The 16979-nt window shown below is 42.2% G+C and overlaps 2 protein-coding genes across 2 annotated transcripts in view; both read left to right on the forward strand.

Annotated features, from left to right (window-relative positions):
• Positions 1–9: 9 nt before the first annotated feature.
• On the forward strand, positions 10–13327 carry LOC122990056 (protein NLRC3-like; the record flags this gene model as incomplete). The annotated part of the gene is made up of 5 exons (XM_044363186.1): positions 10–146; positions 230–349; positions 11472–11550; positions 11712–11940; positions 12078–13327. Coding segments are annotated over exons 1-5 (1743 nt in total), but the record flags the coding sequence as incomplete, so codon positions are not given.
• Positions 13328–13491: 164 nt separating this feature from the next.
• LOC122990129 overlaps positions 13492–16979 on the forward strand; it is a 13678-nt gene continuing 10190 nt past the window's right edge. Inside the window, exons 1-3 of the mRNA XM_044363249.1 lie at positions 13492–13878; positions 13986–14159; positions 15002–15161. Coding sequence (XP_044219184.1) covers positions 13601–13878; positions 13986–14159; positions 15002–15161 — 612 coding nt within the window. The 5' untranslated portion in view covers positions 13492–13600. The remainder of the gene's footprint in view (positions 13879–13985; positions 14160–15001; positions 15162–16979) is intronic.

A 16979-nucleotide genomic window follows, 5' to 3' on the forward strand; every position in this document is an offset into this window, starting at 1 on the left:
CAGCACAGACCAGACTCTGCTGGACCTGGACCTGGACTTGGACCTGGACCTGGACCTGGACCTGGACCCAGCTGTGTTTCCATGAAGAGTAACTGGTCCATGAATGAACCTATATATTTTAAACCTGGACAACCTGCTGATGGAAGGTCAGAATGTAAAGCTGCAAAGACTGAACAGACTTTTCATTTCTATCCAACATACACATTTATCAGAGCTGTTGTTGTTTCAGGATCCAGCAGCAGAGACCAGACTCTCCTGGACCTGAACCCAGCTGTCTGTCCTTTAAGAGCAACTGGTCGAAGGGCGGTTTCATTAATTTTAAAGGAGGACGTCCATCTGCTGATCAGATGTAAGCTGTAACTGACAGTAAACGTCGGGTTATTCTAGAAAAGAACTGGTTTGTACGACATGTTGTCCGACCACGTCAGTGAAAAGCCGGCCGTCATAGAGAGGGAGGAGACGTGATAATAATTTAAATATGGAGATAACAGATCACATGTTCAGACAGTCTCTCCTGGAAGACATTCATGGTGTTGCACTTGGTTGTTCATATGAAAAGTGACATAATATGATTTATTTATACATTACAAACATAAAAAACATGTTAAAGTGAAAATATTTATTTCCAACATGGTCCCAAGATGTTAAAAGACAAAACACAAGACATACAACATAAAACTAGATCACCACAAATTCAATAAATGAATACATGCCCACATAAAAACATAAAGTACAACAAAAAAGTAAAAATGGAATTGCAGACTTCATTATAAACCTGTGACCATGTTCCATAAATAAGTCCTGATCTGACTTCTATAAGTTCCTCTCATTTTTAACAGCTGGATGTGTAACAGGAGGCTGTTCCACAACACGGCAGCAGCTTAAAAAAAGGAACTTCTGGCTACATTATTCACTGGAGGGACTTTATATGAACACACACTGGCCCTGGTGTTATAGCCATGCTGAGTATGTTCCATTGTTATCTGTGAAGTATTGAGCAGCAAACCCATTGATAATGTTGAACATATGATGCAGCTTCTGTTGTTCCACTCTGAGCTGTACTGGCAGCAGTCCTACACTTCTGAATTCATCACCAACATGAGTTAAAGAGGATACATCTAATAAATACTTAATAATATTATTTTGCATCACCTGCAGTTTGTTCCTAAATTTAGATGTCAAACCACTGAACCAATCAGAATAGGCAGAATCAAACCGACGCTGTACCATTGAGGACATGTGAAGAATCTCAAGTGAAAAGTTAAAAAGAGCCTTAGTCTGTGAAACAGGAACTTAAGTTTGCTGCCACTCTTAGATAATATTTTATCAACAACAGATTCACAGGACAGTGACTGCTCCAATATTATTCCTAAGTATGATACAAAATATAAAAAAATTTCAATTCCATTACAAAAGATTTTCAATGTATTTGTTCTTGACGTCTTTGTTCCAAACAGGATTGACTGGGTTTTACCCAAATGTATTGAAAGCTTGTTATCTATGAGCCACTCTCTCACACTTTCTGATTCATTACTAAGAGTTGTGAATTTCACTGACATCATTCCCAGATACCAGTAATGCAGAATCATCGGCATACAGCAGCAGCTTGCATGTCACAGCAGCTGTCGTATCATTTATATACATAAGAAATAAGAGGCCCTAAAATAGAACCTTGCAGCACCACACATGTAACATCCAGAGGTTCTGATAGAACCACTTCAACATCACAGACTTGAGTTCTTCCTGTCATGTAAGAAATAAACCATTTTACAGCTGTAGCGCCCTCTAGACGGCTGGTCTAGTTTTATGAGGTACGCTTCCCAAGTTCTTTATGTTTTAGAAATCTCTTTCTTTAAGATTAACTAATACTGAATGACAAGTACACTGTAATATAATATTGGTGAACTAAGTTCTATTTATTCTATAATGTAAGACACTTTTATTTACTCACTGAATGTTTTAATACTAATTTTTAATGTTTTTAATCAAAGCTGTAGATAAATGAAATAAGAATTAAAGTATCCTTTAAGTTTATACCTTTCTCCTAAACACTTGCCAATTGAAATAAAAGTACTCTCAATATGTCGGTAAACATCAACAGTACTATTTCTCAGACACTTATACAAATGACAAGAAAAAAGTAAGTTTTAAAGATTTACTGTTGTAAATGTAAACACAAATATTCTTTTAATAATGCAAATAAAACACAAAAATAACACTCAAGTTCAAAAGACTTTTCAGTACCTTTTAAATGATCAATTTCTTAATATTCAAATACCCCTTTTGAGTGCACTCATTATAAAACCACCAAATAATGAAACACACCTAAAGCTGGCAGTTATAACTAACTGAAAAGGATATGGGTACCCAGTGTTAATGATGCAGGCCTGAAGCGATGCTTGTGTGCGTTGTAGCCAGAAACAAAATGGCTGCTTCACGCTAAAGCGCTGAAATAAAACAGATGGCAACTCACTGCCGTAATGGCGTACTCCTCGTCCCCTGTGCGATACCAGCGGGTTGCTGATACATGGGATGAGGTAGACGATTCCTCCTGTCAGGACCAGCGTGTTGCGGCCACGTCGGCTGCAGATGACTTCTCCCACTCTCCCGGTAGAACTCACCGCAGATCACACTGAACAGGTCCGGCACACCGCAGGCTAACTTCACCAGTTGAGTAGCTGGTTTAGCTGCACGCAGATGAAGTCCGTAGCTAAGCTAATGTGAGCTACATTAGCTGTTAGCTGTGCTCCTCGTTGAACACTCTTTGCCAAAGTACTCCTTTAAACTCGAACACGGTGCTGCACTGAATAACAGTCCTTTGAGACTCACTGTCCGTTTATCTCTACCTATTATTCATAAACAGTGTCCGTACTCTGCATATTTTTTTACTGTAACATATTAAACGCCAGGCAGTTCTCCCTTCTCTGCTCCGTATCGCGCGCTCTCTCTTGCATGTCAAGTTTCTCGCTCACACAACAAAATACACACACTTCCTGTTTAGCCAGATCTTAACCAATTAATTACCAGAATTACACTTTTCTCAATCGGTACTTCCTCTTTAACCCTGAGACTTTTCAAAATAACATGAAATATCTTAAAGTGCATATTTGAATCTTTTTAAACTTTTTAAACTTATTTATTAAACTATTTTTAAACAAACTTTATCAACCTTCATGAAATATTATTCTTAATACTTTTAATCACATTTTATCAAACATGAACATATTTAAACTAGTTATTGTCCCTTTTTAACAGGGTTACACCCTCCCCCCTTTAAACGTCTGATGTCCTCATCAGATTACAAAACTTAAGTTTCTATTCAAAGTATTAAGGGTGAGATTATGAGACCCAGCTTAGTGCTTACCAATTTTTATAGTAACCCCTCTATGTACAATGGTAATGGGTTGATCTTTGGCCTTTCCTGGCTCATCATAGGTAAGTCTTACAACTGGTTTCAATGATCTTTTTGGCCTACTTGGCTTTGGTGTCACATGTACATTAGAACAGCTCGAGGGTAGTTGCTCATCTTCACTGGAGAGTGGTCCTGACTCAGAGTCGGTTGCTTGAGGGACATCTGGAACATGCTCTACAGGAGAGTGGTCTCTCTCTGAGTGACTCTCTTCTGAAGGACTGAGGACTTCCAACTGCTCTGATCCTTCAGCACTATGTCTTTCTCTCCTTCGCAAGAGATTTCCCATTAACTCCCTATAGGGTTTGGTCGGCCATTCACACTCCAGATCAGAAGAATCACTCAAGGTATGGCTTTCTCTTTGTACAGTGTGATCTGTGGAGTTTCTTTTGTGTCGGTTGGGGACACGACTTCGAGTCACAGGTCTCTTTGGAACATTCTCCATTTCCTCCTGCACTGGTATCCTCACTCGATCTCCTATGGGAAGGAGATTATCTCTGTGCAATGTTTTGACCTTCCCTTTGACGTTTAGTGGCTTTACTCTGTAAACAGGCAAGTTTGGCAACTTATCCACTACAACATAAGGGACATTGTACCAGCGATTTTCCAGTTTGTGTTTTCCCTTCAATCCAAGGTTTTTCAGCAATACTCTGTCGCCAGGTTCTAGTTTGTGGAACCTAAGTCTCTTGTCGTATGCCTTTTTATTTTGCTGGTGTCTCTTGTTAGAGTACTCTGTGGCCAGGTTATAGGCTGTCTGCAAATCCTCTTTCAGTTTGGCAACATATGCAGAATGTGGTTGGTCAACTTTGCCATCTGGGCATGTCCCAAAGCATACATCCAGCGGGAGTCGAGCCTCTCGGCCGAACATCAGCATATACGGGGAGTATCCCGTGGCGTCACACTTGGTGCTATTGTATGCATGCACCAGGTGCACTACATGCTGACTCCATTGCCGCTTCTTTTCTTGGTTGAGTGTGGCCAACATGGATAACAGAGTTCTGTTGAAGCGTTCAGGTTGGGGATCACCCTGGGGGTGGTAAGGGGTGGTCCTTGACTTCTGTATGCCCAGTATCTTTAACAACTCTTTAATGAGTCGAGACTCAAAGTCTCTGCCTTGATCAGAGTGAATACGAGATGGCAAGCCATAATGTACAAAGTACTTTTCCACTAAGACTTTTGCCACTGTGAGAGCTTTTTGATTGAGAGTGGGGAAAGCTTGGGCGTATCTCGTAAAATGGTCAGTTATGACAAGCACATTACTCACTCCTCTTGAGTCAGGTTCCATAGACAGGAAGTCAATACAGACGAGGTCCATAGGTCCAGAGCTCACTATCTGATGTAACGGTGCAGCTCTTTGACATGGAGTCTTCCTGAGCACACACTCTCCGCAGTTTTTCACATATTGCTCTACATCGACTGACATCTTTGGCCAGAAGAATCGGCTCCTGATCATGTCAGTGACTCTGTCCACTCCTAAATGACCAAGGTCATCGTGCATGGTTTTGAGTACTACTGCTTTGAACTTGGCAGGTAGCACTAGCTGCTGTGTCTTTTTCCCTGTGTGGCATGTGCTCACCCGATGTAGTAACCCGTCAGTCATGACTAGCTTACCCATCTCTCTTTTCATAGGGAGTAACTCTGGGTTGTCTTTCCACTTGCCACACTTTAAAGCTTGTATGGTGGGTGCTATCAAGCCGTCTTGGGCTTGGGCTGCCATTAAGTCCTGCCTGGACATTTGTTCCAGTGAGTTAAGGTGAAGACGTGTGGGGAAAGCATACACGTCAGGAATGCAGTCAGGTGGAGCTCCAAGCTGTTCAGCATACTTGGGGGAGTCTGCTGATGGGCCAAGAACACCGACTCGCTGGCATATTGACTTGACTCCAGCCTGCGAGATGCTCTGCCATTCCGTCTCCTCATCTCTTGCCTCTATGCGTGACAACAGATCAGCATCAATGTTATTTCTACCTGGTCTGTAGATAATGTTAAAATCGTACACTGACAAGTCCGACAGCCACCGATGTCCTGTGGCGTTGAGCTTTGCTGATGTCAGGACGTAAGTTAGAGGGTTGGTGTCTGTACGCACAGTAAAGTGGGCTCCGTAGAGATAGTCGTGAAATTTCTCCACAACTGCCCATTTCAGCGACAGAAACTCTAACTGATGGATGGCGTAGTTTTTTTCTGACGAGCTCAGTTTTCTGCTTGCGAACGCCACTGGTCGCAAGCCTTTTGGGTATGCCTGATAAAGCACAGCTCCCAGTCCCGTAAGGCTAGCATCGACATGCAGTGTGTAGGGCTTATCAGGATCTGCAAAGGCGAGCACAGGGGCGTTTGTCAAACACTGTTTGATTTTTTCAAAGGCTTCAGTGCATGACTCGTCCCACCTGTCTCCAAACAGCTCCTTCTCATCCAAATAAACATCTCTCTTCCCTTTTACTGGCTTTTTGCTACGCTGAGGGGGGCCATAACCTTTAGTGAGGTCAGTCAAAGGGCGGACGATGGAGGAGTAGTTGTGGATAAATCGTCTATAATAACCACAAAAACCCAAAAAGGATCGTAGGGTCTTGAGATTGTAAGGTTGGGGCCAAGTGGTCACAGCTTCGATTTTTGCAGGGTCAGCAGCAACACCCTCAGCAGTCACAATATGACCCACATACTTGACCTTTGTTTGGCAAAACTGACATTTGTCAAGTGAAATCTTGAGCCCTACTTCTCTGAGTCTGTCCAGCACCTTTAAGAGTCTCTCTTCATGTTCTGCCAGGGTCTTTCCGAATATGATCAGATCATCCAGATAGACTATTACTTGGAGCATGTTCATGTCTCCAACTGCTTTCTCCATGAGGCGCTGGAAGGTTGCAGGAGCTCCAGTTATGCCTTGAGGCATCCTCTCAAATTGGTAGAACCCGAGAGGGCAGATAAAGGCAGTCTTTTCTTTGTCCTCTTCTTTCATGGCTATTTGATAGTAACCACTTCTTAAGTCGATCACTGAGAACCATTTACTACCCGACAGGCAGTCAAGAGCCTCATCGATGCGTGGGGTAGTGTATTGATCTGGTACAGTGCGGCTGTTTAGTGTGCGGTAGTCAATGCACATCCTTACATCCCCATTCTTTTTCCTCACAACCACTATGGGCGATGCATATGGACTTCTGGACTCTTTAATGATGCCTGCAGCTAGTAGCTTTTGAATATGACGCCTCACGTCGTCAATATCCGCAGGGGCGATGCGTCTGGAGCGTTCACGAAAGGGTCGTGAATCAGATAAGCGGATCGTGTGCTCCACTTCTTTGGCGAGTCCCACATCGAGTTCATGAAGAGAGAATACATCTGCTCTTTCAGACAGTTTTTGTCTGAGCCTTGCTTTCCATGTTTCGGGGACAGGTGACTCACCAAAGTCGATCATTCTGACATCAAAAGCATCCTCAGTCTCTGGCTTTTGTTTTGGCACTGTGGTAACCACATCAGCTACACACAGGTGACCCAGGACAGCACCGGCAGGAATGGTCACTTCTTTCTGCGACTCATTATGAACCACAACTGTCAGCCGGTTAATGTCCACAGCATTACTGGGTATTGCCATAGGTTGGAGCATGACGCCTGATGGGAGAGTAGCTGTACTGGAGGCCTCTACTATCAAGATGTCATCTGGCAGGGACTTTCCAAGCACCACTTTGCAGACTACTTTAATGCTGCCACCTGCAGGTAGGACAAGTGAGCTTCGACCCGCCAACTTTACACAACCTATTTCGTCATCCTCTTCATTTGACAAGTCAATGGCTTTTTCTTTCACTGTTTCTGGGAAAGTGTTCTGTATGCCAAAGGCGTGGGCTACAGTGCCTTCAACTCTATCGTCACGCAGCTGGGCTAGCCGCTTGGATAGGTTAGCCTTGGTATTTGTCCCGAGGATCACAGGTGTCTGATCAGGACCAGGTGGATCGGGGCAAATGAGAGCCAGGGCTGACAGGGCTGTTGGGGTACCCGCTACCTTTTTGGGAAACTCTAGGTCCACTGCCACGTAGCCAAGATAAGGGTAATCAGAGTCACTTAAACCCCAAATGTTAAGGTCACTTACTGGGCGAATAGGAGTATCAGCAAGATGTCTCCTGTACCAGGATTCAAAGATGATGCTAACTCTTGAGCCACTGTCGAGTAATGCATCACACAAATGTCCATTAACTTTCAGAGGCTCCAAAGATGGTGGCCCTATTAGACCCTCTGGTATGCCTGTTGGGGCAAGCTGATCTACTACACTCCTCCTCACAGTGCAGTCAGTTTTGGGTGAGGGGACATCAGTAGTAGGTTGAGTGCTATGGGTCTTAGCCTTTTTGAGAGCTTGAATGAGTCTTTGGATCACTTTGCTTTGGTTCTCAGGGTTTTTGCACTTCCCTGCCATGTGTCCATTTTCGCCACAGCGATAGCAGAAACGCTCTTCTGTCTCAGCCCCTTGTCTGTTTTGAGTGTTTACAGTCATCACTGTGGGAGAAGGTGTAGACGATTGAGGTAATCTGGAGTTCACCTTTTGTTGTAACTGTTTCAGTTGTTTCCTCAGAGCTATCACTTCTGGATCAGCATTAGTCTCTGGGACATTTCTCACTTTAGTTTGAAAGTTCTCATTTTGTGTCTCTTTGTCCCGTGTAGAGAGCGCAGCAAACATTGATTTCACTTCTTTAATTTCAGCTCTCAAACTCTGTATCTCTGAGTGTTTGTTTTCTTCTTGAAGCTTGGTGTGAACTGTATACACTGAATGGTTCAGCTTTGCTCGAGAAGATTCATATTCTTCTTCTGAACGAATTTCTTTCAGGAGCTCAAGGAAAGTTGGGGGATTAGCTCTTCTCTCCCTCAGTCGCAGTTGGATTAACATCAGATCAGCATTAACTGCACCCCTCAGAAGCTGCCCAAGCCGTGCACCATCCATGGCTAGGGGAGTGAGACCACCTCTTTGTACCACTTTGGACAGGCAACGTTCTAATCTCCTGAGGAAATCAGATAGCTTCTCACCAGGTTGCTGCTGCTGCATTCTGAATGTGAAATACAAATCGTCTCCAGACTCTGCTAATCCAAAGGCGTTTTCCAGAGCCTCCAGGCACTTGTCAGGGGCAATGTCAGGATTGGAGAGACGCACTGCTTTTATCACTTCCAGAGCTGGCCCCTTTAAACTCTCCATTATCTTTCTCCTCTTGTCTTTAGCAGAACCCTCACTCTCTTCAACCATCAGGTAAGCTTGCTCTAACCAGTGGTCGAATTGTTCCTCTCCTGCTGGTGTAGGCACAATACCGGAAAAGATCTGCAGGCGGCGGTATCCTCCACTTTCTGCTGAGGGCTTGACGGTCTTATCAAACAGATCGCCCACAGCACGAAGGATGGCTTCTGTAGAGGGAGGTATGTGCGGGGTCAGCAAGGCCTGCACATCCTCTGTGGACTTTCCTTCTGCTTGTAGAAGAGCATGCAGTTTACGGTTAAAGTCCAACTCAGGGTCTGAGCTCTGAGCCACAGTGAATATTTTCCATGCAGTTTGTCCATCTGAGCTCAAAACTTCACTTGGGACGTCCGCATCAGTCAATTTCTCTTTGCACTCGCAAAGCACCAGCACTTCATTTGTAGTTTCGTTTAACATTCTTCCTCTCACTTGTACCCGTCCCAAGCACTTTACAGTTTGCAAAGTCTCTACTATGTGTGCTGTTTCTGTCTTCTCAGGAACGATGGTCAGCAAGGCATGGCTCTCATCCAGGTTTTCACCTCGACACCAGTTCTTCAGCTGGTTCCTGTACATTGTGACACTTTAGCTGCTGTTAGTTAAATATCACCATATATTGTTTTGTTTGTCTTTCTTAGTTTTTTTTTTTTTCACAGTTGAATAGTTCACACACTAGGAAATTTACAGTCACAAATCACCAATTTCAGCATTAATTAACCCACAATCCCAGCGGTGCCTCCATTTTATGTAGCGCCCTCTAGACGGCTGGTCTAGTTTTATGAGGTACGCTTCCCAAGTTCTTTATGTTTTAGAAATCTCTTTCTTTAAGATTAACTAATACTGAATGACAAGTACACTGTAATATAATATTGGTGAACTAAGTTCTATTTATTCTATAATGTAAGACACTTTTATTTACTCACTGAATGTTTTAATACTAATTTTTAATGTTTTTAATCAAAGCTGTAGATAAATGAAATAAGAATTAAAGTATCCTTTAAGTTTATACCTTTCTCCTAAACACTTGCCAATTGAAATAAAAGTACTCTCAATATGTCGGTAAACATCAACAGTACTATTTCTCAGACACTTATACAAATGACAAGAAAAAAGTAAGTTTTAAAGATTTACTGTTGTAAATGTAAACACAAATATTCTTTTAATAATGCAAATAAAACACAAAAATAACACTCAAGTTCAAAAGACTTTTCAGTACCTTTTAAATGATCAATTTCTTAATATTCAAATACCCCTTTTGAGTGCACTCATTATAAAACCACCAAATAATGAAACACACCTAAAGCCGGCAGTTATAACTAACTGAAAAGGATATGGGTACCCAGTGTTAATGATGCAGGCCTGAAGCGATGCTTGTGTGCGTTGTAGCCAGAAACAAAATGGCTGCTTCACGCTAAAGCGCTGAAATAAAACAGATGGCAACTCACTGCCGTAATGGCGTACTCCTCGTCCCCTGTGCGATACCAGCGGGTTGCTGATACATGGGATGAGGTAGACGATTCCTCCTGTCAGGACCAGCGTGTTGCGGCCACGTCGGCTGCAGATGACTTCTCCCACTCTCCCGGTAGAACTCACCGCAGATCACACTGAACAGGTCCGGCACACCGCAGGCTAACTTCACCAGTTGAGTAGCTGGTTTAGCTGCACGCAGATGAAGTCCGTAGCTAAGCTAATGTGAGCTACATTAGCTGTTAGCTGTGCTCCTCGTTGAACACTCTTTGCCAAAGTACTCCTTTAAACTCGAACACGGTGCTGCACTGAATAACAGTCCTTTGAGACTCACTGTCCGTTTATCTCTACCTATTATTCATAAACAGTGTCCGTACTCTGCATATTTTTTTACTGTAACATATTAAACGCCAGGCAGTTCTCCCTTCTCTGCTCCGTATCGCGCGCTCTCTCTTGCATGTCAAGTTTCTCGCTCACACAACAAAATACACACACTTCCTGTTTAGCCAGATCTTAACCAATTAATTACCAGAATTACACTTTTCTCAATCGGTACTTCCTCTTTAACCCTGAGACTTTTCAAAATAACATGAAATATCTTAAAGTGCATATTTGAATCTTTTTAAACTTTTTAAACTTATTTATTAAACTATTTTTAAACAAACTTTATCAACCTTCATGAAATATTATTCTTAATACTTTTAATCACATTTTATCAAACATGAACATATTTAAACTAGTTATTGTCCCTTTTTAACAGGGTTACACAGCAGTATGTCCAAACGCCATGCACTGTAACTTTGACAACAGTATAGAATGATTTCTGCAAGTCAGCATAATTTCCTCCATCAAGGTTTTGTCTAATAAAATCAAACAAATGAATAAGACAGGTGTCAGTAGAGTCTGCTGCTGTAAAGCCAGACTGAAGCTCATACAACAAACTGTGTCTGACTAAATACTCCTCAACCTGCTCAAACACAAGACATGACACCTGCCGACTTTCTGACTTACACACACTTGAATGTCATTTTCATTCTGGGAGCTGCCCAGTTCAACCAGTCTGATACAAGCAGACACTGAGCACTTCCACTGGAGCAGCTGGAGGTTGTAGCTGCCTTACTCCAGGGCACTTCAGCAGTGTACAGTGAGGGAGGGAGAGCTGTTGTTCAGAGCTGTTGGAACTAAACCAAACTGACTGATGAAGCAAAACACTGAGCTGAAAGCTACAAACAGACTGAGCTGTTGATTCTCAGTGGGATCAGCAGGACTAGTAAAGCTTTACCACTACAGGGAGTCATCTGATTCTCTGTTCACATCCAAATATCACTTGATGGGCCTTTAGCCTGTGTTTGTCTCTGTGTGGACAGACATAATGTGAGCTCATTCTTCATGATTCCTCCACAGAGTGGACCAGGAGAGCTCAGAGGTTCCCAGTGATCAGTCTGCCCAGCAGCATCAACCACACCTGGACACCATATTTATGGTCTGTACATGTACAACAACTACTTTTACATCTATTCTGTTCACAACCATCTCCATGCTGCACTTTGTAGACCAGTGGATTGTCAGTCTGTCCAACATGGATCCGATGTTTGCTTCATGATTTCAGTTTGATTGTGTCATTCATATAGTATTCTGTTCCAGCTGCTGGAGGAGAACATCATCACCTTTGTGAAGAATGAGCTGAAGAAGATGCAGAAAGTTCTGAATCCAGATTACCCAGAATGCTATGAGAGTCAGAGGGAGGGTGAGGAGGTGTTGGACAGTGAGGAGGAAGAGCAGAGGAGGAGCAGCAGAGAGGCATTTCAGAAGATCACACTGCACTTCCTGAGGAGAATGAAGCAGGAGGAGCTGGCTGACCGTCTGCAGAACAGTAAGAGGATTTTTATAAAGATTTAACATGATGGATAAATGAGACATTAATGATGGAGGAAAATATGTTTATAGTCTTTTGAAATATTTACTAATACTAATTTATTCGTTGATTCTATTTTCTGTTTGTTCATACAGAATCTCCTGCCATGTTTAATTATAAACTCAAGTATAACTTGAAGAAGAAGTTCCAGTGTGTGTTTGAGGGGATTGCTAAAGCAGGAAACCCAACCCCTCTGAATCAGATCTACACAGAGCTCTACATCACAGAGGGAGGGACTGCAGATGTCAATGATGAACATGAGGTCATACAGATTGAAACAGTATCCTGGAAACCAGACAGACCAGAAACAACAATCAGACAAGAAGACATCTTTAAAGCCTTACCTGGGAGAGATGAACCAATCAGAACAGTGATGACAAAGGGAGTGGCTGGCATTGGGAAAACAGTCTTAACACAGAAGTTCACTCTGGACTGGGCTGAAGACAAAGCCAACCAGGACATACACTTCACATTTCCATTCACTTTCAGAGAGCTGAATGTGCTGAAAGAGAAAAAGTACAGCTTGGTGGAACTTGTTCATCACTTCTTTACTGAAACCAAAGAAGCAGGAATCTGCAGGTTTGAAGAGTTCCAGGTTGTGTTCATCTTTGACGGTCTGGATGAGTGTCGACTTCCTCTGGACTTCCACAACAATGAGATCCTGACTGATGTCACAGTGTCCACCTCAGTAGATGTACTGCTGACAAACCTCATCAGGGGGAAACTGCTTCCCTCTGCTCGCCTCTGGATAACCACACGGCCTGCAGCAGCCAATCAGATCCCTCCTGAGTGTGTCGGCATGGTGACAGAAGTCAGAGGGTTCACCGACCCACAGAAGAAGAAGTACTTCAGGAAGAAATTCAGAGATAAGGAGAGGGCCAGCAGCATTGTCTCCTACATCAAGAGATCACGAAGCCTCTACATCATGTGCCACATGCCAGTCTTCTGCTGGATCACTGCTACAGTTCTGGAGGATGTGTCGATGAGCATAGGGGAAGGAGAGCTGCCCAAGACCCTGACTGAGATATACATCCACTTCCTGGTGGTTCAGTCCAAACTGAAGAAGGTCAAGTACGATGGAGGAGCTGAGACAGATCCACACTGGAGTCCAGAGACCAGGAAGATGATTGAGTCTCTGGGAAAACTGGCTTTTGAGCAGCTGCAGAAAGGCAACCTGATCTTCTATGAATCAGACCTGACAGAGTGTGGCATCGATATCAGAGCAGCCTCAGTGTACTCAGGAGTGTTCACACAGATCTTTAAAGAGGAGAGAGGGCTGTACCAGGATAAGGTGTTCTGCTTCATCCATCTGAGCGTTCAGGAGTTTCTGGCTGCTCTTCATGTCCATCTGACATTCATCAAGTCTGGAGTCAATCTGCTGGAAGAAGAACAAACAACATCCCAGAAGTCTGAAACAAGAAAAGAGAAATCTGCAGAGACACACTTCTACCAGAGTGCTGTGGACAAGGCCTTACAGAGTCCAAATGGACACCTGGACTTGTTCCTGCGCTTCCTCCTGGGTCTTTCATTGCAGAACAATCAGACTCTCCTACGAGGTCTGCTGACACAGACAGGAAGTAGCTCACAGAACAATCAGGAAACAGTCGAGTACATCAAGATGAAGATCAGTGAGAATCAGTCTACAGAGAGAAGCATCAATCTGTTTCACTGTCTGAATGAACTGAATGATCATTCTCTAGTGGAGCAGATCCAACAGTATCTGAGTTCAGGAAGTCTCTCCACAGATAAACTGTCTCCTGCTCAGTGGTCAGCTCTGGCCTTCATCCTACTGTCCTCAGAAAAAGATCTGGATGTGTTTGACCTGAGGAAATACTCTGCGTCAGAAGAGGCTCTTCTCAGGCTGCTGCCAGTGGTCAAAGCCTCAAACAAAGCTCTGTAAGTACACAGACAGTTATTTATTGAAAAGATATTCAAAGAGATTTTTTCAAGAGGAGAGAATTAAAAATGTTTCATTAAATATTTTTTCAAATTGTATTCTTCAGACTAAGTGGCTGTAACCTGTCAGAGAGAAGCTGTGCAGCTCTGTCCTCAGTTCTCAGCTCCCAGTCCTGTAGTCTGAGAGAGCTGGAAGTGAGTAACAACAACTTTCAAGATTCAGGAGTGAAGCTACTGTCTGCCGGACTGGAGAGTCCACAGTGTACACTGAAAACTCTCAGGTCAGGATTCATCAATCTGTTCAACTGATCACCATTTAAACTGTAATGATTTGATAAACACCTGGACTTTTCTCTATTCAAGTTATTTTGAGACCAGTTGTGTGTTTATAGTTTGTGAATGACTTTCTACTTATATATTTTTATTAGTTTTGTTCTGTCTCTGCTGTTGAAACCTGAAATACCAGAGAGGAGTTTTAAGATCCAAAAACTGAATGAAGAACTGTGTGACTGACCTAAAGTAAAACACATACGGACAGTTATTCAGTGAACAGATTTTAACAGTTACAGTTTCTTTTAATTTCAGAGCATTATCTGTGCTGGAATGATAGTGATTTTTAGTCACCATGGTGATATAACAGTGCATTCCAGCTGTTATGTGGTTAACCACCAATTAATTCTTGTTTTATTCCAAACAAACTTAAAACTCTTGATGATTCCTGAAACTGAGTGGAGTCAGAAATGTTTCTTTACTGTTTTTCCACAACGTTAAGTCCTTATATGCCATATTAGTTGGGATTGTTCTATATTCCTCTGTGATCATCTGTCACCTGCAGCTCTTCATCTAGTCAGCTCACTGTGGTTGTTTCTTCTTTTACTATTCTTTTATTTAAACCTATTTTTATGCAGTGAAGAGGTAGCAGTCCCTAACATTATGTTCACTAAGGTTACAGGAAGCTGGAACAACTTCACAATAAAAGTGTTACAGTGGTTAGCCATTTGAATCGAAAAGTAGTGACTGAAAGTGTTAAGTTTAACTCTAAAGATCACAGAAACACATTGGTGATGACAGTAATAAACACATGATCTCAGATCATGTGACGTGTGTCATTTTGTGTCTGCAGTCTGTCAGGATGTCTGATCACAGAGGAAGGCTGTGCTTCTCTGGCCTCAGCTCTGAGCTCCAACCCCTCCCATCTGACAGAGCTTGACTTGAGCTACAATCATCCAGGAGCTTCAGGAGAGAAGCTGCTGTTTGCTGGACTGGAGGATCCACACTGGAGACTGAACACTCTCAGGTATGGACAGAGAGGTGGACAGGTTTGTTAGTGTGAATCAGTTTAAACAGTCCTGTCATCTGTTCAGAATACAAACTGCTGAGTCTGAAAAGAAAGAGGGAAATGCTTTAGATTACAGCCTGCAACGTAAACAAAAAAATGCAGAGGACAGGAGGAAAATCAACATGGAATCTTACAACAAACTGCATCATACTATATCATTGCCCCCCACCCAATGAAATCAGAGGGGTGAAGGGCAATTTTATATGCCAATAAAACAATTTGCTTTCACAAACAAAAACCCCTGAGTTGTGAAAAGGCTGCTTCTTTAAATACATTTAGCATATACATATTGTTTCTAAACAAAGAAGTGCTCATTTTAGCCATGGAGTGGTTCTGAATGTGTCATTTTACCCACAAAGTGAAATTCAAATTTATAGTATTGTTCTATTGTGACAAGAGATTTATGTTTTCGTCAAAAACAGACAACATATCACATGATTTACACGTGTTTCCTGTGTATTTTCTGAGTATACAGAAATATATAAAGTACCACAAAGCTTATAATGTGATGCAGGAACAGATCAGTGCTGAATACTAGAAAGACTGAACACTAAAACATTCACAGATCTAAAAGTGTAGGTTCACATCAGAAATTATTAATGCATGTATCAAATACATGACTTACCCACTCTTATTTATATGCAGGACATACAAAACATAATCTACAAAGCTGACATGTCAACACTTGTTATTCTAGTTACTTTAAGCTTATTACTCAATATACGACTCAGCTTAAAAATCAACTGAAGAAATTTTCATAAGCAAGCAGCCACACCTCCTGCACACTCATTCACTAATCACACAACATCAACAGGTGACTGAACATTCACTCAATTAAAGACAGGATCAATTCCAAATGAATTAGTGAGTCTAGACAGCTCACTGTAACTTCAACAAGCAAACTACCTACAGCACATTATATGATCTCTGCTGCATTCTTGTTGTTCTTGAATTACCGGGTACCTATTCTATTATTACAGAGTGTGTGCGACGTACTGAGCAATAATCTGGAAATTTGGGAAGAATTTAGAGAGAATTAATACTCGTTATTATTTAACTACTAGGTACTTGTTATGTTATTACAGGGTACAGTATGACCATAAAACTGAACAAAAATCTGGACATTCAGGGAAGATGGAGTGATGACTTCTTCAGCACTTAATAAATCTGATGTGATTTTATTTCAAAATGACCTTATTACCAATAAAACAGCCAAAACACATTGCTCCTTTTTCATTTTGGGATACTTAAAATAACTACAGGGTGAATTTGTGGGTTTACTTCAGAACAAAGGTCCAGGGGACAGTGTATTTTCATGGATGCTGGCCTCTGAAGACTGTCTCAGCTGTCATTCACCTCACCAGCAAACTTCATCACTTGACGCTCGTTTATGGCATCTTGGCTCCGCCTACCATTGGTGGACAGAATTCACCCACCAAAGATGTCACTCACTTGTGTGTAAACACATGTTGAAGTCATTAAAATGTTGAAAGTTTTCTCCCTGGCAGTTGTTTTCGTCCAGCATTTGGAGTCCTCAAGGTGCAAGCTTATCCTTTCTTCAGCTCTGTGCATGGTCTCCTTTCATCCCACGAAATAAATATATAACTACAGCTAATATAAATATAGCTAAAGATAAAACATGAGGTATGAATCAGAACGCATATGTATGGTTCATATACTCTTCTGATTGCAAACTGTGTAGTTAATTTAGTTTGTTCTGCCATGTTCTGAGGCAAGTAAAGCTGTTTTCACATTGTCTTCT

This window comes from Thunnus albacares, chromosome 10 (assembly GCF_914725855.1).
Source record: "Thunnus albacares chromosome 10, fThuAlb1.1, whole genome shotgun sequence".
Classification (NCBI taxonomy): domain Eukaryota; kingdom Metazoa; phylum Chordata; class Actinopteri; order Scombriformes; family Scombridae; genus Thunnus; species Thunnus albacares.